The 21534-nt window shown below is 48.4% G+C and overlaps 1 protein-coding gene across 3 annotated transcripts; it reads right to left on the bottom strand.

The window, feature by feature from the left end:
- Positions 1–798: 798 nt before the first annotated feature.
- LOC137891220 (microtubule cross-linking factor 3-like) lies at positions 799–20615 on the bottom strand. Of its 3 annotated transcripts, XM_068735731.1 has the most exons (12): positions 20537–20615; positions 18675–19499; positions 18211–18435; positions 17934–18092; positions 17737–17808; positions 17142–17461; positions 16851–17010; positions 16621–16687; positions 15876–16422; positions 15651–15780; positions 15187–15511; positions 12303–12391 (listed from the first exon to the last, which is right to left on the bottom strand). In XM_068735731.1, exons 2-11 carry the CDS (start codon positions 19434–19436, stop codon positions 15401–15403), a joined length of 2553 nt encoding a protein of 850 aa, XP_068591832.1. In that variant the 5' UTR covers positions 19437–19499; positions 20537–20615; the 3' UTR covers positions 12303–12391; positions 15187–15400. The 3 variants fall into 3 exon arrangements, with proteins under 3 accessions (XP_068591829.1, XP_068591830.1, XP_068591832.1); XM_068735729.1 differs by lacking the exons at positions 15187–15511; positions 15651–15780; positions 15876–16422; ... (6 more) ...; positions 18675–19499; positions 20537–20615 and adding exons at positions 2060–2147; positions 2231–2266; positions 3097–4912; ... (2 more) ...; positions 7184–7486; positions 12655–13015 and having other exon boundaries at positions 12224–12391; XM_068735728.1 differs by lacking the exons at positions 15187–15511; positions 15651–15780; positions 15876–16422; ... (6 more) ...; positions 18675–19499; positions 20537–20615 and adding exons at positions 799–2147; positions 3097–4912; positions 5034–5113; ... (1 more) ...; positions 7184–7486; positions 12655–13015 and having other exon boundaries at positions 12224–12391.
- Between the last annotated feature and the right edge of the window lie 919 nt (positions 20616–21534).

Here is a 21534-nt window from a genome sequence, read left to right as displayed (position 1 = left end):
AGGATGACAATATTTATATTTATATATCAGTGCCAGGGTAGGATTTCTGGCACCATCACATTGTTGCACCTGTTATTTCAGTCAGCCTGGGGGGTGCCAGGTTTCAGGGTGAGGGGTTAGGTGTCCATTCCTCTCAGGGTAAGGATGTATAAGGTTGTGTGTGTGTGTGTGTGTGTGTGTGTGTGTGTGTGTGTGTGTGTGTGTGTGTCCCTTAATGTTTATGGAGGAGGACGTGTGTGTGAAGTACAAAAACAGTGCAGTAAACATCCAAAATAATACAGATGTTTTCATGTCGTAGACAGAAACACAAATACACCATCTGACGCAAACAAGAATCACACACATTTAGGAACAGGAACGCAGAAGGATTTATGTGATTCATGGAGGAGTGCATGCACACAGAACACCCCCCCACACTATCAAAGAGAGAGGCGGTCCCTCTGCAGCCATCACTCAAAGGCAGAGATCACAGTGTCAGCCGTCCGCTTCTGGTGCTTCATCTCTGTGAGCCCAACGGTCACCTAGGACTCCTCCCGATGCAAACATATTACTGTGCCACGTTTGATTGATGTTGAGGACTTATTGGTGCTATTGTGGGATTGAAGAGCGCTGTGCTGGCAAGGTCGAGCTCGTAGTGTGTAGATTCAATCAATGAAGATTACTGGAGAAAATCACAAGACACACGTTAGATAAGACTAAACTGGTTTGTCTAAAGGGTCATTCAACTTCTTCAATGCTTTATAACAACGCTCCTTGCATTGGTATTTTGGGATGTGATGTGAAAAAAGAGGAGAAATATGTAAGTCCTTATGTTTATTACACAAAAAGAACAGCAAAGGTATCACCTTCATCATATGATTCACCACTTTGACCCAAAAAACCGACTGTACTACTCAGCTGAGTAATGTCCTGATATGTGACCATTCAGAATTAGTAAAAGTAGAAAAAGGCCTTTTAGTCTGTTTTACACAAGCATCGTTATTTATGTTAAGCACAAAAGCAGGCTCTGGTGAACGGTGTTTAACATACATTTTGATTGGAAAACATCAGCAATGGGTGGGACAGCGAAACTAGGTGCTGCCACAAACAATGTGTTTCATTTTCAAATCAGGAAAATGCAGAAAAAGAAACCAGCCTTTGGTACAAAGTTATAAAAAAAAGGACCTCACGTTCTGTTCACTGTAATGGAAAATGTAAAGCCAGTCATGAATGTAAAGCAAAGTGTTTAAGTCACAGGCAAGGTACAGTCCAGGCATGTACTGTAGGACATGTTGAAGAAGGCAGAACACAGCGCAACTCAGAGTGACCTCTCTGCTCCTCCATCTCTATCCATGCATCCACCATGCTGCATATCGTGGATGAAACATGAGAGTTTGTGCAAAAGGTACACAAGACATGTTGCACACAAAATACAGTACGTATGAAATACATCATTCTGGATTTTGTCTGGAAGTATTTGGATCATTTGAATATGATCACGTATCACTTTAAAAGGTGTAAATACAGGATATAGAACAGAAGCAGCAGCAGAAGGTCTGTTGGCAGATCTGCAAGGCTACACTAGTGAAGGCTGGAATCCAGACCGGAGCTGAGGTCATCCATTCTGATGGTTGGCATGAATGAATGACGCGTTTTCACCGTCCTCTGAGGCTACGCATGGCGCCCGGTTCATCGGGCGGGTTCATCGGAGCACACCGCTGAATAAGTGAAGCCGCTTCGCATCCTTTCCTTGCATCCTTGGTCAGTTAGTCTCCGCTGGACGCCACATACATTCTAAAAGGTGAGTTGGTGAACTAAAGCACTTCTGAGTCTGTAGGAGGGGAGAAGCAGTCTGGGTGTGTGGTATGTACAACAGTAATGAAGAGGAGCGCTCCGTGTTCACAGGTGAGGGCTTCTCGTCGGTGAGGTGGAGGTCAAATAATGACGGTCTCCATGTGAAAGGCGTGCGAGTAGGTAAAGGAGGAGCTGTGTTTGTGGAGGGCGAAGGATGGAGGCACAACAGGGGTGGTAGAGGGAGAGGAGGAGGTGGAGGAGGAGGAAGTGGGGGAGCGGCTGACCCAGCGCGAGGGGAGGCGTCGGTTGGCTGGACGGGCAGGCCTGGAGAAGTTCTTCTGAACCGAGGAGGAGACGGAGGTCACGTCGTTCTCCTGCGGAGGAACAAATGAATTACCATTTAGGATTATCACACCGTCCCATCGACATTTAAACTCACACACTCAAGATACTTTACATTTTGTCACGTGTTCCATCTGAAGTCGTCTTGACCCTGGAGGAAACAACAGGCATATTTCAAACAGGAACACGCTCATGTGGAAAGGTCACACAAGTAGATCCTATTCTTCAAAGTCGAGAGAAAAGCATCTGAAGTGGTCCGCCGTGCTGTGGTTCTGCTGCCACTTACTGGATTTACAGAATCTTCAGCATTGTATTCTGGACAGTACTCCTCGGTTAAGGTTAAACTAAAGCGGTGCCTCTAATTAAATCCTTTTCATGAAGTCAAATTGGCTTGACGATCGCTCCCACGATTTCTGCACCATTTGCATGACTCTAAAGCAGCGTGATCACTTCAGCTCTGCCAAGGGCATTTAGTCAGCTGGCTTCTTGCAGATACTTCTACAATTACTACACAAAGGCCAGAAAAACACTTCCACTACGAGGCTCCATGGAAGGACTGGAAGATGAAAGACGAGCATGTTGTTGAGGGTGATAAATCTCCTGGCTAGTACTTTATATGCCACACGGCCAGTTCCTTTTGTTAGGAGCCTTTAAGCAGTAGAATGGCCCAGATGCCCAGATTATAATGGAGGCTCTGGCCTGCTTCTGTCTCTTAGCACATACCAGAAATAAACAACATTCCCACCAGAGCTGTCCTCAGTCAAGGGCAGCCGCTTACTGTTTCAGAATGGAATGAAACGGAACCAAATGTGCGAGTTCACTTAGGTCTACTGGTGAGGTTGGCCATGAAAAACATAATTTTGACCTAAAAAAAAATGCATTTAACTCTTTTCACTCCAAATGTTAACATCTGTACAGTGAACGGCACACCTGCTGAGTGGAAAGTGTGCATACGGACCGTATTGTTCAGACTCTACCCACCTGCGCTGCTAGGTGTACCTCTTTCACACCCACGGCTCTGTGGCTGCTGAGCGCTGCATGTGTGGCGTGCTTCTGTGGAGAGCCTGAAGTCTGTGTGTGTCTCAGAGTGGGAGGTAAGGGCAGAGGGTCAGTGTCCGGCATGTCCACTTCTGTCACGCTCTCCTGCCGCCTGACACTGGCGTTAGGACTAGAATCCATCTCGTTGGGTTGACTCTGGTTCTGGTGAGCCCGGGCTGCGCTCTCGTAGTTCTTCAGAATCCTCTCCACTGCCCCGTAGTTGGATCTGGACCCCTCGGGCCGTGGGTACGCGGCCAGAGTGAGGGCCTTCCAGGGATGGTCGTTCATCATTCGAGGCCCAGGTCTGGAGCAGTCCGACTGCCGAAGCTGTGCCTGTTGCCCTGGCTGTGTCATCTGTCTTTGTTTGCTCTCAGCGGACGGCTGCTGGACTGAGACACCGGCTCCGTGGGGATTCTCATTCTCGGAGCTGGAACCGTCCACACTCTGACCCGGCTGGGTATTTGCAGGCAAGACAGGCTCAGAGAACAGAGCCTCTGTGGCCGCTCTGTGTTGTGCTTTCCTGGAAGGACCGCTTGTCGCTTGAACTTTGTGCTTGACCTGCCAGTGGTGTGTTGTCTCCCCGAGTCCAAGCTGTGGCTGCTCAGATGAAAGGTCAGAAGGGATTCCTTGCTTCATTCTGACCTCTCGGCCCTCAGCGCCACATCTCATTCGCCTCGATTGGACCTCGGGGTTCTGAATTGTGGAATTTGAGGTGGAAAGAGACAACGTGATTTCAGGATGCACACCCATGACGCTAGCAGTGACATCAGTACAAAGTGGCTGAAATGTGGTCTCCCCGGGAGGTAAGATCTCCTCTGATGCACAAGTTGGAGAACCCACAGAGCAGACATCTGTTCCTGTAAAACTGTCCTGTGCCGCTACGCCTCTACGGCCCATCTCAGCCTGGAACAAAGTTCTGTTGAACTCAGCTGTTTTTTGTTCCAGCATTATGTTTCTTTTGGAGCCGTGGAGGTTGGGGCCAGCAGGTGGTATTTCAAGAGAGGACAAGAGCAAGTCTAAAGGTAATTCTTTGACAATCTGAGGTATTTGTAGCTCAGGGCTGTTTAGGCTCCCGACACCAGGGCAGTAATCTGAGCGCGAGTTCTTTCCAGCAGTCAATATGTTGACTTCAGAGAAGCTTTTCTGGACAGTCCCGTACGTCGACGTCTTACTGCTTGTGAACTTGCTGGCGTCACAGGACCAGCGGTTGTGGCAGCAGCCCTTATTAACACATTCAGATTTAGCAGGGACGGAGCACGGTGCCACAACACCGTCTATCAGAACTTTCCCTTCATTTTCCTGGAGCATGGCCTCAAACTTCCTGACAATAGACGGGCTGCTACATTTTTTGTCAATTAGAACACAGGGACTATGGCACTTCCTCGCTGTCATCATGGGGGATTCTGGGATGTAAAGTTCTGTGTCAGGAAAAGTGGGGGAGCTCAGACTCCAGGAGGAGGTGCGGGGAGGAATGGGTGGACATTCTGCGTCGATCTCTGAGAGTAATCCAGGGCTCGTCTTTGCTTCTCCGTGGCTTTCTGGATCAGCATTGTTTGCTATCCAGGATTTGCTTGGCCCTCTGTCTGCCCTCCAGGTGTTTTCTGGTGACAAGGTGATCCAGTTTTCCCTCTCCAAGGCTCGGAGGTCATCGTAAATCTGGCTTAGGTCGCAGGGAGCTTCATCGACCTCCAGCCGGGTTTTATCACGGCCGAACAACATCTCGCTCTCCTCAGGAAGGCACAGGGATTCAGATCGATTCCTGAAGACAAGGAAACAGTACATGCATTCACCCTTATTGTATCAAGACATAACAGGTACAGTGACTGTCATAACTCCATGTTGACGCCGGGAAGTTCACATAGTAGAGGGGATTTATGTACCTCTTATCCCCACTCTTCTTCCTGATCTCGTCCTGGTAGCTGCAAAGCTCCTCACTTACACGGGCGATCTCCTTCAGAGCCTGAGACACAAAGATGTGGAGACAGAGATACAATGAGACGTGCTGGATGCTGTGCATTGATGATGAACCTGAGGATGTGGCGGATAAGGAGGATTATCTATTCAAAGGAACAAAGGAGCATACAGGAACACTGATGATCAAACCCGTTTGTGTCAGCAGACGCCGATGTGTCTCAACTGTATATACATAAAGTGCGTTTAACAAATAAGAAAGTAGTTTGAATCACTCACCGCATTGAGAGCAGTGGTGTTCTTCTTCTTGTCGCTGCCGTAGCTCAGCTCTGCCCAGAGAGGCTTTTCTTCAGGATGAACACGGACATTTTTCTGTGGCACTCCACATCCAGGCGCTCCATGAAACGCAGCATCCAGCTCTGTCGTGTCCGCAGCTTGCTTGCCATCGGTGGCTGAGTCTTGCTGCCAAGTACCTCTGGAGCTTAACTCATCCACCAGCTCAGGTTTTGAATGAGTGAACTGATCCCCAACATCGTATCCAAAGAGGCTGTCTGCTTGGAAGCAGCTGGAGCGGTGACCATCTCTGCCAACACAACCGCTGCCACCGACGCCTCTGTCGTGACCAAAACCAGGGATCAGTGGACGTCTGCTGGGTTCCGACTGACTGCTGCTGCTGAGCGGCTCGGTGTCACTGAGCAGACTGGAGCCGGAGGTGGTTGAGCGAATGCTGAGCCCGTGCTCCTCCTCGTCGTCCTCCTGCCTCCCGCTGCCCGGCACCTCTCGCTTGGTTCTCACGTCACAGTACAGCTAGAAACAGGAAGAGGAACAGAGGTCATTAGTCCTGTGTGGAACGGGACATTGTACTTTTGTAATTTATATTCTTTACAGATAAAATTCAACATTTGATTTTGCAAATATTGAGCATAAACAATACAACCCTAAACAAATCAACAATTATGTCAATCAAAAAAACTTTTTATCCAACGATATTATGCTTTTATGTCATCTATTAGATCAAAAATGTGCACCTAAGTCAGTGTATTGTGTTGAGATATTTTGACTCTACGCTCAGTAAATATATAAACAATATAGAGAACGGCATGTGATTATACTAACAGTACAACACTGCATCTGCAGGATGTGAAGTCGAGACAGCGTAGCAACGAATCTTATGACATTTTTAGACCGCAGAGGATTAAAAACAAACATTCAAAGAATTCTTTCAAATTAAATTGGATAACCTCTGTCCTCCTCCAGTGGAATCCCAAAATAGTAACTATTTCATGTTGACTGGGCTCCCTTCCCATCACGCAAGGTCTAGATGGGTCTACTGCCTTTCAGCCCGCTTTAGTCCTCTGCTGCTTTCCTCTCTCGTGTTCTGGTCCCGGACGGGCAAATGAGAGCCACATGTTCTGTTCATAGCAAACTGTTCCCGTGTTTAGCTCTCTCTCCAGCTGCGTTTGTGAGGCTTCCCTCATTCAAAGCACTAATCTGCTCCTCTAGGCGCCTCAGATTTGTCACCTACACCATCTCGTTCTTTACTTTCTATCTTCCCACTTTCTTTTAGTTAATTATTCTCATCCAACTCCACCATTCAACTTCATTAATAAAATAAATGTGCTGAATACATGGTTGATTGATTGTTTGGTTTATCACATAATGGAAAATGCGTATAACAAGTTCCTGAAGCTCAAGGAGAAGTCTTCAAATTGCTTGTTTTGTATTTACTGTCGTGTAAGACAGGAAGGTTCTTCATCATGTTGCTGCTTGGTCTTCGTCCCTCCAGGTCATGGCTCAATCACTGCCTCTGTCTAACCACACAGAGACATCAGAGGAGTAGCAGAACCCTCGCCCTCCTCAGACCCTGCAGCTGCACGGGTCGGGGATATTGTTTTGACAGTGTTGATGGTGAGCAGGATGTGTAGGAGGGAAGTGTGACACTCTGTAGGCCGCTCACTGCATCTCATGCACGAGTCTCATAAGTTGGAAAATGGCGTCACATACTTTTGTCCTTTATCCAGTCGTTGCCTTACTTTTACCTAAATCCAACTGTAACTCAAAATCAAATACATTTAACCAAGACAAAACGCAGAAATGTGATCATTCAGACACGCCTTACCCCTTCTATTTTCCTCTGCATGTCCTTCAGCTGGCACTCCCACTCCCTCCTCTCCACGTCAAACCTCTCCAGCAGCTCGGCTTTCTCTCTCAACCAGTCCCTCTCGTTGTGCTCCAGGCGGCAGCGCAGGTCCATGGCCGTCGAATGAGTGTCCGCCAGCAGCCTCCGCTGCTCTTCCCTCTCCCGGCGGAGTGTGGATGTCTCGCCGTGCTGTCTTAGAGCACTCCTTGACGCCGCAGAGCCGGGACCTGCAGCCAACTGGAGCCCACCGCTGATCGACCCAGCACCCTCTCTAGCCTCCAACTGAAGAGAAGGAAGCAGACAGGGAGGGCAGAGGGCGCAGAGGAGGAGAGGAAAAAGCAGCAGGGAGATGGAAGGGGAAAGAGTGGGAGAGACGGTGGAGAAAAAAAGTCAGTGGTGATAAGCCAGAGGAAGAGGCATGCAAGGCATGAGTCAAAGAATTTGTTAAAAGTGGAATAAAGAGAATGCAGGAGTGGCAGGAAGAGAAGGTGGAGGATGTGGGGGGATAATGCACCATGGGGACGAGTGTGAGTGGGTTCAGAGGATGAGGAGGCAGAAGAGAGAGAGACGATTGAAAGATGAACATATCCTGTATGAGCTCACACACAGGGCTCCTGGGCTCAGGGTTCAAGTCTCTTTTCTGTGGTGCTTCCCTTACACAGGATGCAGTGCAGGATACGGCAGATCCATGCACAGCAAAACTCTGTGTGTCTCCAAAGGATGCATGTGGCCTCAGTCAAACCATACTCAGATTCATACAAAGAGGATCTCTCAACACAAATTAAACACAACTCCTGATTCCTTTCAACAAATTACAAAAAAAACAATTTTATTAGGTTTAATTGGACAATTTTGTTTCAATGAGAATATAACTGAATGACATACGCTGGGCATTTCCTCTGAGAATGTCGCTGTGTTGCAGCCACAACCTTAAGTCAGAACCTTGAGTTCACTGTCAGGAAAAAAGGCTTAAAGACGGACTGAACTTCATAACATCAAAGACTGAAGTGTTGGTGGTCTGATTTGTACCTCTAGATAAGATAATGGTGTTCGGAAAACTAATCCGAAATGTCCTCAATGAGATGATCGGATTAAGAGGCTTTCCTCTTTTAAAGTATTTAACCATCCGGGTGTGTTTCAGTACATAGATCTGTGCTTCCTGGGGTGAATATGTGCATTTGTGTTACTCGTAAAAAATGTTGGCTTTGGAACTGGAAAGAGCCCAAGACAACGCCTGTGCATGAGCATACACGTGCGTGTCAATGTAGTGTGTGTGTGTGTGTGTGTGTGTGTGTGTGTGTGTGTCTGTGTGTGTGTGTGTGTGTGTGTGTGTGTGTGTGCGTGTGTGTGTGTGTGTGTGTGTGTGTGTGTGTGTGTGTGTGTGTGTGTGTGTGTGTGTGTGTGTGTGTGTGTGTGTGTGTGTGTGTGTGTGTGGAGAGAATGCCTACGAGCATGCCCCAGTGTGTTATTTAAGTGTTCAGTCACAGACAGCGACCAAAGCCTTCATACAAGCCTGGGTCACGCTGCTATTTCTGCCTGTGGCCTGGGGTCATGAAATGATGGAGTATAAAAACACGTCTACCCTTTCTGTCTGCACGAGGCTCTTTTCTCCACAATTACAGATGGACGCTGATGGCTGCTGTCCACAGTCCATTCAAACATCCAAATGTCAACAAACAGTGGAAGCGCATAAATAAGAGGGTTGGAGTCGGAGCTGGATCTGCCTTCTTAAAAAAGGAACCTCTGGAGGCCCTTTACATGCAAACAGGGACATAGGTCAACATCATTACACCCGGCAACACGCATCTTTCTCAAGGAGCCGACTCCTGATACTCTCGGGCACCCTGTCTGTCGCTGTATGGAAAAGGGGATATAAAGGTAACTGTGTCACCACGGTGACCCACTATAAATAGCGGACACACAGCCTTGTACAATGTCACATTCCGAGGGGAGGTGGGGAGACGAGGTAAAAGGAGGAGGGGGAGGGAGATGTCTCCTAGTCTGCCAGCAGCATTCATAAATCAGTGGCGTGTGGAGAAATATGCAGGGAAATATCCGGCCTGAGACCGCTGCCTTGGATGCGTACTTGGTATTTGGTGGTGGAAGCTCCCAAAAAGGATTTGGAAACAACAAACAATAGTCCGCTGTGGAGAAAGGCGTGTCGTTACAATCTCAAGAATAGAACAGGCATGCGACCGACTGCTCGTAAGCTGCAACTGTGTTGATGCTCATTCAACTCATTTGCAATTAGAACTTAGAAGAATTTCTGGTGTAGCAAATAAATGACAGCATCAACTGAGCCAAATTCTAAAGGATGTAATGATTTGGCTGAACTGTTTGTAGCTACAGAGCTTCAGTTTCTTCACCAATCAGATGACCAACAAAGGGACCAAGACTATCCGCTAACCACAGCTACAAATATGTCAAATGTGGACATTTTATGCACAAAACTTCAATTATGAAGCACTTAAGTCCGTGGAGTGAAGCAGACTCTCACAGATAAGGACACCATGACAACATGCAAATGCCATTTCACTTACGGCATTACTTAAAAGTGACCCCAGGTCCCTAAGCCTCCACCACTCGCTCCATACACTAACTTTAGGTTTCAATAATACACTTGGCTGCTTGGATAATCCTCCACAGTATTCCTCTGACACTCACTCTTCAAATCTGTTCTGGATTGTTATTGCTGTGATCAGTATGAGCAGTTTAAACCATTAACTTCTACATCTTCAGCTAAACGTGCGATCTTCCTGCACTGGCACCGTGGAGCCCATGTGAGGAGAACGACAGCAGCTTGTCACTCGTGCTGAAATTGTTCACGTTTCACTTTAAAGTGACATTAAGTTAGACCCATTTTGCTCTATCCATGCATTGTAGTCTATTTCTGTGACGTGTGATTTGTGTGAAACGATGATCAGCTACACATGTCTGCGTTCTGTCTAAATATAGCAAGTCAATTACATGGATTATAAAAAAATATATCAATAACCTCATCTAACAAAAAGCAGACCAAACTTAGTGTATAGAGCTGTTACACGTTTACTCCGTTCTTCCCCATCAGGGATACAAGCTGGTTAAAGGCCTGTGAAGGCTGTAAATGAGTCATTTGACTTCTAAGCTGTGAGTGATTTCAGGAAATGTGTCTTGATGCATCTTGAGCCTGATGAGCAACCCTAGATTAGCACTTGGTAAACACCTAACCAGAACTATAAACCGTGGCAGGATGTGGCATCCAGACAAAACAACTTTAACAATGGAGCTAACCCCGCCCAGCATGGCTGAAGTCCAGCACACATTCCCCCTCGGTCGGTTTGTGCAATGAACATAGAAATGTCTGCATGTGTGTGTGTGTGTGTGTGTGTGTGTGTGTGTGTGTGTGTGTGTGTGTGTGTGTGTGCATGATCCATTCAAAATGTTTGTACACTTTGAATGTTCACAAACACACACGTACAGTAAAACACGTCTCTGTGCACTAAAGAAACTAAACAACAATGCATCTTCAGAGTGTCAAAGCTCTCAGAAATAAAGATTCCTTACATGCACATCAGTCTCTTAAAATATAACATCAATGTGTGTGTGTGGCATCACGGCATAACCTCCTGCAATAGATTAGGGCCACTTTCTCCCACAGCCACAGTGGGCTTTACAAAAGCAAAACAGAACAGTAAAAGTCTGTTTTTATAAGGCTCTCTGTCAACCACACTGAGAGAAGCTCCGAGCCAGCAGGACAAAGAGAGGAGCTGAACGGGAACCTTGTGCCATCTCCTCACACAGAGGGAATGACATTATGGCAGTTAAACCATCTGTGCTGGGAAAACCATTTTACTATGTTGCATTCCTGTGTCCTCGTGTCAGCAGTGATCTTGTCCAACTTTTCTAAAGTATCATTGCGCCACCTTGTTAGTTTCCAGCAGCACATTTCTGTGCTTCATGGCTTCACTCAGAGGATCGTTAGACTTCTCTGGTAGCTTCTGAGGACGAAGGACTTGCACTGTGTGACGGGTGAATGCGTGGCCAATCAGTTGGAAGTCTTTGATAGGAATCATACGGGGTTGAACTGGCAGACAAAGACACAACATCACAGAAAACTAGACATGTGACGAGTACCGAGACACGCAAGTCAGCAGACAGAGAAATCTGACTCTGAACAAATTTACCAGAATCAAAAGCAACCAAATAATTCTTCTGATACAACCAGAAAATGAGCTAAATCCCCAAAGCCACATTGCTTTGAAGAACAGCCTTTGAGTGTTCCTGACACAGCATGGCACTGGAATGCAAACTTCACTCCAAGTCATTTTCTGCCCATTTAAAGAAACACTTAACAGTAGCTGTGCAGGGCAACAAAAGGTTATTTTACCGACTTAGAGCTAGCTCTTAAAAAGCCACGTTGTGGGTCCGTGTCTGGCTGAGCGAGGATAACGTTCGTCTCCTCGCTGCAAATCTTTTGTCTAAACTGAGGCTTACGTTGGATGGATGCCAGAGGACTTACCACCTGGCCATGTGATGTGGGGTTCCACAGGGTCCTATCCTGGGGCCTCATTTTTTAAAATGATATATAAAGGACTTAAAAGCAGCCAGGTTTGTCTTTATTACACCTTTTCATGCTAAACAACTTATTTCCAAGAGACATATGAGCGCGTCTCTGGTAAACACAATATTGAAAGTCGTGCTCTTGTGTGATTCTTTGTGGAGAAACTCAGTTTTACAAATCTGACGATTGAGTCAACCAATCACCAATCTGGAGGCCAGACATGCGCACACACACACACACACACACACACACACATACACACACACATACACACACACACACGCAGACATATGACAATACACAAACATATTAACACAAGAAACAGTGTAGATAAGAATAAATAAAGCATTCTTTGCTTGCAGTAATGCATTACATGTACATTACATGCACACAAACAAACGTCTGCATACGACTACGTATTTGTGTCTGAAACCCCAAAAATAACACTCACAAATCACAGTCATCATCACATGAGTTACCTGCGCAATCCTGCATTTGAGCTCGGCCTTCTCCAGCTCCCAGGCACATCTGTCTCTGGTGTACTGCAGCTGGAGCTCGCTCCTCTTCTCCTCCTCTCTCTTCACCTCCACCTGCACTTCCTCCAAAACTGTCTTCAGTTCCAGCAGAATCCTCCGGTTCTCCCCTCCCTGCATGGAAACAAAGTTTGCAGCAATCTTGTCAACCACATGAGCTGGCATATTTGAACCATACAGTAGCAGAACTGAGAAGGGAATACTAAACGGATCCTTACACTGGTGTATCACATTTTAAATGTGAAGCCCTGAAGAATAATCTGGGAATATAAGATATGAAACCACAAAACAAAACAAGTTCACCGCCTTCAAACTGCACTAGGCACACACAGGAGTATATTTAGCTTTCAAAGGGAGTAGTAAATATATCCAATCACTTGTATGTCAGCTACTTCTCTCAACAATGACTCCTTCTCGCGCATCCATTCCTCCTTATCCTGAACGTGTCGCTTTTTCAAATCCTCAAATTTCTTTTTCAGCCGTGTGTGTTGTGTTTGCTGCTGCTGCTGCTGCTGCTGCTGCTGCTGCTGCTGCTGCTGCTGGAGTTCGGGCCCCGGCCACATTTGTCCCCTGAGGATCTCAAGCTGTGTCCCTGCTCCGCCTTCTCCTCCACCCGGCGGAGCGCTGAACTGAGCCTCGTATCTGTGACTGAAGACGGTGGGCGGAGAGGAGATCCGCCTCGACGGGCTGCGACTCTTCCCCCTGCCTCTATCCGCCCTCTCCATCCCGGAGCACGGCACGAACTCCCATCCCTGAGACGGGACGTAGCCCCCACCAGCTCCGCCCCCACCACCGTGCAGCCCCGAGCCGTTCATTAACGCGCTCCACATGTCTCCAGCGCGTTAAAATGAAACATTTAAAAAACAACTTTAAAAGCACAAAGTATCCATTTCTGCCGTGTAAAGCACGCGTTGAAATAATGTCTGACACAGTTCAGCAGACAATACCATCTCACAACTTTGTTTTCAGTTGGTGCGACCGGTCGCGTGCGTAAAAGCGCCAATTATCCAAACCCGGCCAAATCCCCCGTCTGCCGCACAGCAGTCACCGCTGTGCTCATACAGGCGACGGGACTGGACGCGGTGGTCCTCTCCATGTCCTCACAAAGGTCACGCCGTTGTTCTTTTGTCCCCACGGCGTCCTGTCTTTGGTAATCTTGTATCTCTAAGACGTCCTCGCTGCTGCACCGCTGCGCTGTTGTCCCGTTTACATTTTCAAATCTCGTCTCTTTGGCCCCTCACGGAGCTGCGGGCGACAGTCCAGCGCTGGCAAGAGACAGACAACTAGTAACCCCTCCGACAGCGCGTGGCAGACGTTCCCAAAAATATCACGGGGCGCACTGATGTAAGAGCGGCGGGGAGTATTTTTACCCGCTGTAGCCAAGAGTTTAAGAAGCAGCAGCGGAGGATCGTCCATCAGTCAACACCGGATCGCTCCAAGTGCGCCGCAGGATACCACCTTACGCTGTATCCATGGCAACAAAACCATTTGCCTCGTGATAGCCTTGATGAGTAAAACCAAAACAGCATCGTGCAACAAACTGCTTAAAGTAGGACCTGTGTTACACGTCACGTGCTCCTGCAAAACAGGCGGTTACGTGCCTTACCTTTACCGTAAAATAAAGAGCTAGTTTGCCCACCTTTCCTCTTTCCTCTTTCCTCAGGAGTGCTCACACCCTTCTGCCATTTCTCCTCTGCTAACTTAGCATGAGGGGGATGACTATCACGAGGAAGGAGACGAGGGGTGGGATTACATTCATCTTGATAGAAGAGATAACACGAGAGGGCTATCGAGCCACTACGGGCCCACGGTCTGTATTCGTTGCACTTTAGTTACTCGCGACACAGTAATAACGTAGCACTAATAGCAAAGCGCGTTTTCTCGACACAAAAACACTGCCGCTCGAGCGCTAAAACAAACTTCAAAACGACCCACATCTTCCGGCTGAAGCCATGCGAAGCACGTGCCATTTGGATGAATGTACCCTTACCTCTTCCTTTAATATGGGAGGCCTAATGTTGCAATGAACGTCCTTAAAAACAGCCACGAGAGACTACATTTCCGCCAACGAGGTAACAGAAATGAAGTCTGCTCTGGAATGCAGTGGCTGAGTTAACAACAACTGGAGAGCGACAGCCTTTAGCGCAAATGATGCTTTCATTAACGGGAATAAGAATCCTCCTCCTCCTCCTCCTCCTCCTCCTCCTCCTCCTCCTCCTCTCTCTCCCCCTCTCTCCCCCTCTCTCTCTCCACAGCTGGCCCTAATACATGATGTCAAACATCCCACTGCTGGGATGAAAAGAGTGGTTCGGTCCGTCCTGGTGGTCAGGACGGGTCCTTTGATTTATTCAGAAGGACATTCTTACACAATTCATATTCATATTCCCATATGGACGTTTGGATGATTATAGTGACGTTTCATGAGGGGATGAGCTGTGTGAGGGAATGTTTGTCAGTGTTATTATTGTGTGTGTGTGTGTGTGTGTGTGTGTGTGTGTGTGTGTGTGTGTGTGTGTGAGTAGTGTGTGTATTGTTCTAACAGTCATAACACAAATGTCGGTATTTACAATGTACTGCTCATATAGCAGATTATTGCTGCGGTCATGTGAAACCCTCATAAATACACATTTGCAGCAGTAACAGTTCAATCTTAGGTTGTGTAAAAATAAACAGGACGACCTTTTGGCCTTACAGAGTCATTAAAAAGATTATAAAATGGAAAAAGTCACACTTAAAATCTAATGTAAGGCCCTGCACACCCACACAGGGGTTCTCACTTATTGGGGCTGATAAGACCTTTGCTCGGGTCAAAAGTGGACAGAGCTATGCGATGAATTCATTAATAATGTCCCCACTCTCTATGTATTAATAAGAGTGAAACTAGTGAGACAGTTTAAGGACATACTCACCTAGCGGTGCTTCGTCGCTCCACGGTGTTTGGTCTCCAATAAATGTTGAAAGCATCCGAGTAGATGAGTGGCTTGGATCGCACATGGAAAATGAGAATGTCCTGTACCTTGAGTGGCCTTGTGTGACGTGTTCAAAATAACAGAATTGAAATAAATGAATAAGAATAAAAAATAAATAATGAAAATGTACACAATATGATATTGAGGGTGTGCTTTACAGAACAAAAAACAGGGTGAAAAGGAACACCAATTTACAAATGGTGGCATAAGAAAGTGAGGAAAACAGAACGAGAATGAGGATCAGCAAAATAATGGGCTGAAACATCTGGATGTGTGGAGGTGAAATGAAAAGGTTGGGGGGGCAGAGGCAGATCGACACGTAAGAAACAAGCATATTAGAGAACACACACACACACACACACTGCAGTCATTAAAGTCAGTCGTGTGTGTTTGCATCAACTCACAGACAGTGGCTCCTCTGCTTGTTTATCCTCCTGCTTGGGGACATCCAGCCGGTCTATGAAGCTCTGCAGCTCCTTCCTGAAGGCCTTCATCTGGGCCGTGATCCGATACAGCAGCTCATGCTCTCTGATCCTGCGGAGCACAAGGGTGTGTTTGGACTTGAGGCGTCGCTTGGAATGCTGTAGGGATTGAGGATGAGGGTGAGGGGGGGACTTTGTGTGTATTACCTGCCACCTTCCTCATCCTCATCCAGCCTGGAAAACAGCTCCCCGTTGGTGGCGTACACTCGGGCCTCGGCGATGATAGTGCTGGTGTCAGTGATGAGCCTGTCGATGTTCCGACCCAGCCTCTCCGCCTCGATGCGGATGTCTATCATCTGCTGCCGGTCCTTCAGGCTTCTGGCTAAAAAACGACTCTCTACAGGTGAGTAAAGGGAACGTGTCGGGGTGAGGCAGCGGATGTTCCTCACCTCGTCCGGGTCGCTCTCCCCTCCAATAGGGCCCTCGCGCTTGCGGGGGGGAGGGAGGAGGCGGGGCGAGGACGCCGAGGCCGAGGGCGTGTCGTCGTCCCGCCCCCCGTCGCTCTCCGCGTCGCTGTCTCGGGGGCTGCTGCGGATGCCCAGGTGGGATGCCAGGTCGTAGCGCTGCATGTTGGAGAGCAGCACGCGGTTCTCGTACTGGAGCTGCATGACTTTGCCGCTCAGTTCATTTATCTGCAGACGTGCGGCTTTCAGCTCCTCCTGGACGGCCTCCAGCTTAGCGGGGTCGGCTCCTCCTGGGGGCGAAACGAGGCAACGATGAAAAGTGGAGCGCCTCTGCAAATGAGAGTTAAAGCGTGCAGCTCCACGCGTTTCATCAGATACAGATTCATCAAGCTAAACAAAAAGAATAGATGTCTCTGGCTCTGCAGTTACTTTGTCTCCTGATACATTGACTTCATGAACGACACTGAATAGATGAAATACAAACAAACCTCCATGTCTCGATCCAGCTTCATGGGATCCAGCCTTGTATTTCAGTTTATTGAGTTCATTCGTCACCTAAAGATGAAACGGAACGTTAATCCCATTTAGAACCTGAAGGGGAGCATTTCCATACAAGTGTTACTATATGGTGTCACGCTATAAAGAGTTGTTACAGCAACAATACCGTGGACCTGTTGAGCAAATTGGCCCTTTTTGGAGCACAGTCTAAACCGTCTACCTTTTTGTTCTCTTCTTCCACGTCTGCTAAATTCCTGCGGAGAAGCTCTGCCTCGTCCTCCACCAGCTGAAGCTGCTGCCTCAGCTCCGACAGGGCCTCGCCCTGCTCTCTGCACTGTTGACCTCCAACACCGGAGCTGTCCACCCCGGCTGCCGCCAGACTAGGAGAGGAAAGACGCGTTGACAGATGTGACATTTCATTTACAGCACCCTCTTTTCAACAATTACTACATTTCAAGCAGCCTTTCCTTCTGTTTCAATAATCAAAAACGGATGAATGGAAGCACAGTACCTGTCCTCCCTCATGTCATCCAGTTCAGCCTTCAGCCCCCTGTTCTCCACCTCCAGCTCCACAATCTTCCTCCCCAGGATGTTCGCCTCCTCCTCCACCAGGCGCAAGCGGAGTTTCAGCTCTGACTCGCGGGTGGTGGGCGGCCCTCCAGCCTCGCCTTTAGGCAGAGGGCTGTCCACGTCTCCGTAGAAGGAGCGGTACTTCTGCAGCTCATGATCCAGCCGATCCTTCTCCTTGTCAATCTTTGCCATTTTTTTCCTCATCAAGATGGCTTCCTCCTTGATGAAGGCCAGCTGACATTTCAGATCCTCATTTTCCTCCTGCCGAGAGAGAGAAGAGAGGTGTGTAGAAGAAAATGCACTAGCTAGCTATGTAGCTATGTCTCTAGTGCCTTCTAATTAGTTTGGAAGCGTGCATTAAAAAAAAAAAATCAATATTCCTGGGATCACATTCATTGCCTCATATCGTACTGTTGTGAAGTCATGTTTCTCCTCATGCTACTTTCACTGATTTCACTAGCTGTGCATATTACATCTTGTTTTAATTTGAATATTGCATTGCACCTTATGATCTAATAATGTAAATGCTGACTCACCTCGATGGGGGTCTGTGGTGTCTTTCTCTCTGCTTTCTGTCCATCCTTACTTCCTTTTCTTTTCAGTGACAGCTGCAGGGAAACAGTGGTTACATCATCATCAGCAGCAGCAGCAGCAGCAGCAGCAGCAGCAGCACCCTTCACAACATCTGTGGTAAAATGTTGTAACACACAACACACTCCCATCAGCCCTTCACCTCTTTGGTTTTCTCCAGTTCACTGTGGAGGACCTGCTTGGTGACCTCCACCTGTATTAGCTGCTGCCTCAGCTTCTCATTCTCGTCCTCTGTCTTTGTCCTCTTCTCCTCCACATTCTCCAGCTCGTGGTGCAAGCGCACGGACACATCCTTCGCCACCTGAGAGAGGAACCCAGACAGGTGACACAGAGACACACGGGAAGAGAGAAGTTGTTGTTACTCGTGGTGTTTATGATAGAATGTGCTCACAGGATGATGCTCAACCCGTCGTACTCACCTTGAGGTCTTGCTCCAGACTTCTGAGCAGCTCTCCATCCACCTCGCCACTTTCTGCGAAGCGGAGCCGTTTCCTCTCGGCCTTCTTCAGTCGGTACTGAAGGATCCTACAGTTCTTGTTGGCTCTCTCCAGCTCTCTGCGCATGTCCTGCAGCTGGCAGGCGTCTTCCTCATAAAAGGTGTCCCGCATCTCATCCATCTCTGCCCGCATCTCCTCGATTTCAATCTTGCAAAACACGGAGAGGGAAATGGAAAATTTGTCTCAAAATAAATAAAGCTACCTGCCCCCCCCCCCCCCCCATTTAAAAACATATTCGTAAAGACAAAGCATGCAGCTATGTGCAGTAGTCGCTATTCAACCTGCAAGCAAATCCTTCAACAGGTGCAACAATTGCGCACGTTAAAAACGACACTTGCATAAACACATCTATATATTGTCAGGCTTGTAATGTATTAGCAATATACCTTAAGATCATCGTTTTCATCCTCCAGCTTCTCAATATCTTCTTGTAGCATCTGGTCCGGCTGTGGAGCCGGTTGTGGACAGTCTGGCTCGGGGGACAGCTGCGGCTCCGAGGCCGGCGGTGTCGCTGATTTCGTCTGCATCTTTGTCCCTTTCTTCCCCAGACTCTTATTCAGATGAAACTGTATGAGCTCGGACTGCAAGCATCCCTCCTTCCAGAAACCGGGCCCGCAGCCTATCGTGCTTTTGGAGCTCTTCTTGTTGCCGCTCGTCGTCGTCGCCGCCGCTGCGGCCTCCCCACCTTTCGGAGTTTTGCTCCTCAGTTTGGGGGATTTGGATGCGCAAGGCTGATCGGAGACGACGCGGTTCGGATCTGCTCTGGAGGGCGAGGAGGCATCGGCGACAAGGCGGGGGGAGTCTTCCGGTGTGTGGATGCCGCCTCTGTCCGCCGCCGCGGTCCGGCTCAGCGTCGGGCTTTCAGCACCGGCAGCCTGGACAGCAGCCGCGCCTCTGACGGCAGGAGCGCCCGTGGCCTGCCGCTCCCTGCCTGTGGAGACGGGAGAATGGCCTCGGCTGTTTCTCCCTCCTCCTCCTCCTGCTCCTCCTGCTGCTCCTTGCTTTGACGTGATGGGCTTTGACGGGTTGCTGCCCTTGTGTGTAGCTTTAGATCCACCGTCTTTGAGCCCGGCCGGAGACGACGACCGCGGCTGCTTCCGGCTGCTATTGTCTGGCTGCCGCGGGGAGTCGGCAGAAGATGAGTTCATCGTGGTGTCAAAGGCTCAGCTCATCCTCAACAACATCCATCCCCTTCACCAGTGTCCCCGCAGCTGGAATAAAACAATAGACTGTTCAGACCGAAAGGCTACAAAAGGTGGATAGGATAACGGCTAAACAACACCAAATAAGAAAAGGGTATCCTCTACTCTTTGGTTATTAAAAGCAGGCATTCCAGGGAGAATCCCTGTGTTGTTGTTTTAAACATAAGCAGGGCTAATAGGACAGCGCCCCTACACGGGTAGGCTACGTGACCACCGGTGATTATGCAGCCGGCCGTTCAGCCCCTGTTTGATGAGACGAGTGGGAGATCAGCTGCAGCTCGGGCAATTAGTCAGTCATTTGCGTCACGTGCGCTGCCTAAAGGGCAATGGGCGGGCGCGCGCGCAAGAGCGAGAGAGAGAGAGAGAGAGAGAGAGAGAGAGAGAGAGAGAGAGAGAGAGAGCAAAGAGAAGGCAATGTCATTAGCTATTAAACCTGGAGCAGCAGCCAGCTAATTTGGTTCCGCGCTGCCTGCTCACTTGACAGAATGGAGGTTTTGAGTGGCCTCTGATCTGATCCTCTACCGACACAAAAGACACAAAGGACGGTCCTGCTCCTTGATATTAGATGAGCCACATCCAGGCTTCCAGGACTTCTGCCGTTTCCCGTCAGCCATCACCTTGCTCCTCATATCCAACATGCCCGATGACTCACTACTCAAACGGAATGTGAGCTGTAAAAGTACCAGAAGCAGCGGACACCGCGTGTCTTTGACCCGTTCCACAGTTTCTTTTCTTTTGGCTCTTTGGTTTTAAAAGCACCAAATAATCGACTTTACCTGAAACACAACCTCTCACTCATCCAGTAAAGAATAATACATGAGTCGAAACAATGAAGACATCGTAGAGCTCCGTGTCTTCTACACACAAACAACAGGGAGCAGCAACAGTAAATCAAGGAGGCCTGACAGTATAGAACACAACGTGGACCACGTTCAGCCATTTGCCCTTCATACACATTACTGTTGTCCCATTCATCTGAAACACACCTGCATACTCAAAGAAATGAGATGATCACCTGGACATCATGAAGCAGGTGCGTGTCTTACCTTCTCCTGGGTGTTGTGTCGGCTGCTGAAGGGTATGGTGGTGATGGGGAGGCAGAAGGGATGCTGACTCGAGCGCCTCCCGACCACCAAGCAACCTGTTTCAATATTCATGACATTACATCATCGCTGGGAGGGCCGGGCGGCACGGAAATAGAGCCGCACGCAGCAGGCTGCTCTCATTGGAAGAAGACACGATGCTCTCTCTCTCTCTCTCTCTCTCTCTCTCTCTCTCTCTCTCTCTCGCTCTCTCTCTCTCTCTCTCTCTCTCTCTCTCTCCCTCTGTCTCTCTCTCTCTGTCTGTTTGTCTGTCTGTCTGTCTCTCTCTCTCTCTCTCTGTCTGTCTGTCTGTCTCTGTCTGTCTGTCTGTCTCTCTGTCTCTCTCTCTCTGTCTGTCTGTCTGTCTGTCTCTCTGTCTCTCTGTGTCTCTCTGTCTGTCTGTCTGTCTGTCTGTCTGTCTGTCTCTCTCTCTTTGTCTGTCTTTCTGTCTGTCTCTCTGTCTCTGTCTGTCTGTCTGTCTGTCTGTCTTTCTCTCTGTCTCTCTCTCTCTCTGTCTCTCTCTCTCTCTCTGTCTGTCTGTCTGTCTGTCTCTGTCTGTCTGTCTGTCTGTCTGTCTCTCTGTCTCTCTCTCTCTGTCTGTCTGTCTGTCTGTCTCTCTGTCTCTCTCTCTCTCTGTCTGTCTGTCTGTCTGTCTGTCTCTCTGTCTCTGTCTGTCTGTCTGTCTGTCTGTCTTTCTCTCTGTCTCTCTCTCTCTGTCTCTCTCTCTCTGTCTATCTGTCTGTCTGTCTCTGTCTGTCTGTCTGTCTCTCTGTCTCTCTCTCTCTGTCTGTCTGTCTGTCTGTCTGTCTCTCTGTCTCTCTGTGTCTCTCTGTCTGTCTGTCTGTCTGTCTCTCTCTCTCTCTCTCTCTCTCTGTCTCTCTCTCTCTGTCTGTGTCTCTCTCTCTCTCTCTCTCTCTCTCTGTCTGTCTCTCTGTCTCTCTGTCTCTCTGTCTATCTCTATA

This window comes from Cebidichthys violaceus, unplaced genomic scaffold (assembly GCF_023349555.1).
Source record: "Cebidichthys violaceus isolate CVI_PGR_0920_01 unplaced genomic scaffold, fCebVio1.0.p SCAF_7, whole genome shotgun sequence".
Taxonomy (NCBI): Eukaryota; Metazoa; Chordata; class Actinopteri; order Perciformes; family Stichaeidae; genus Cebidichthys; species Cebidichthys violaceus.
This window is presented reverse-complemented; position numbering and strand designations above follow the sequence as displayed.

Excerpts from the sequence above, each read along its gene's own strand:
- LOC137891220 (XM_068735728.1), bottom strand. The coding sequence starts at position 13,002 with ATGGAGAGGGCGGATAGAGGCAGGGGGAAGAGTCGCAGCCCGTCGAGG. Across the intron at positions 5,872-7,183 it reads TGCAGAGGAAAATAGAAGGG|CTGTACTGTGACGTGAGAAC; the intron begins GTAAGGCGTGTC and ends TCCTGTTTCTAG. Across the intron at positions 5,114-5,343 it reads ACACCACTGCTCTCAATGCG|GCTCTGAAGGAGATCGCCCG; the intron begins GTGAGTGATTCA and ends TTTGTGTCTCAG.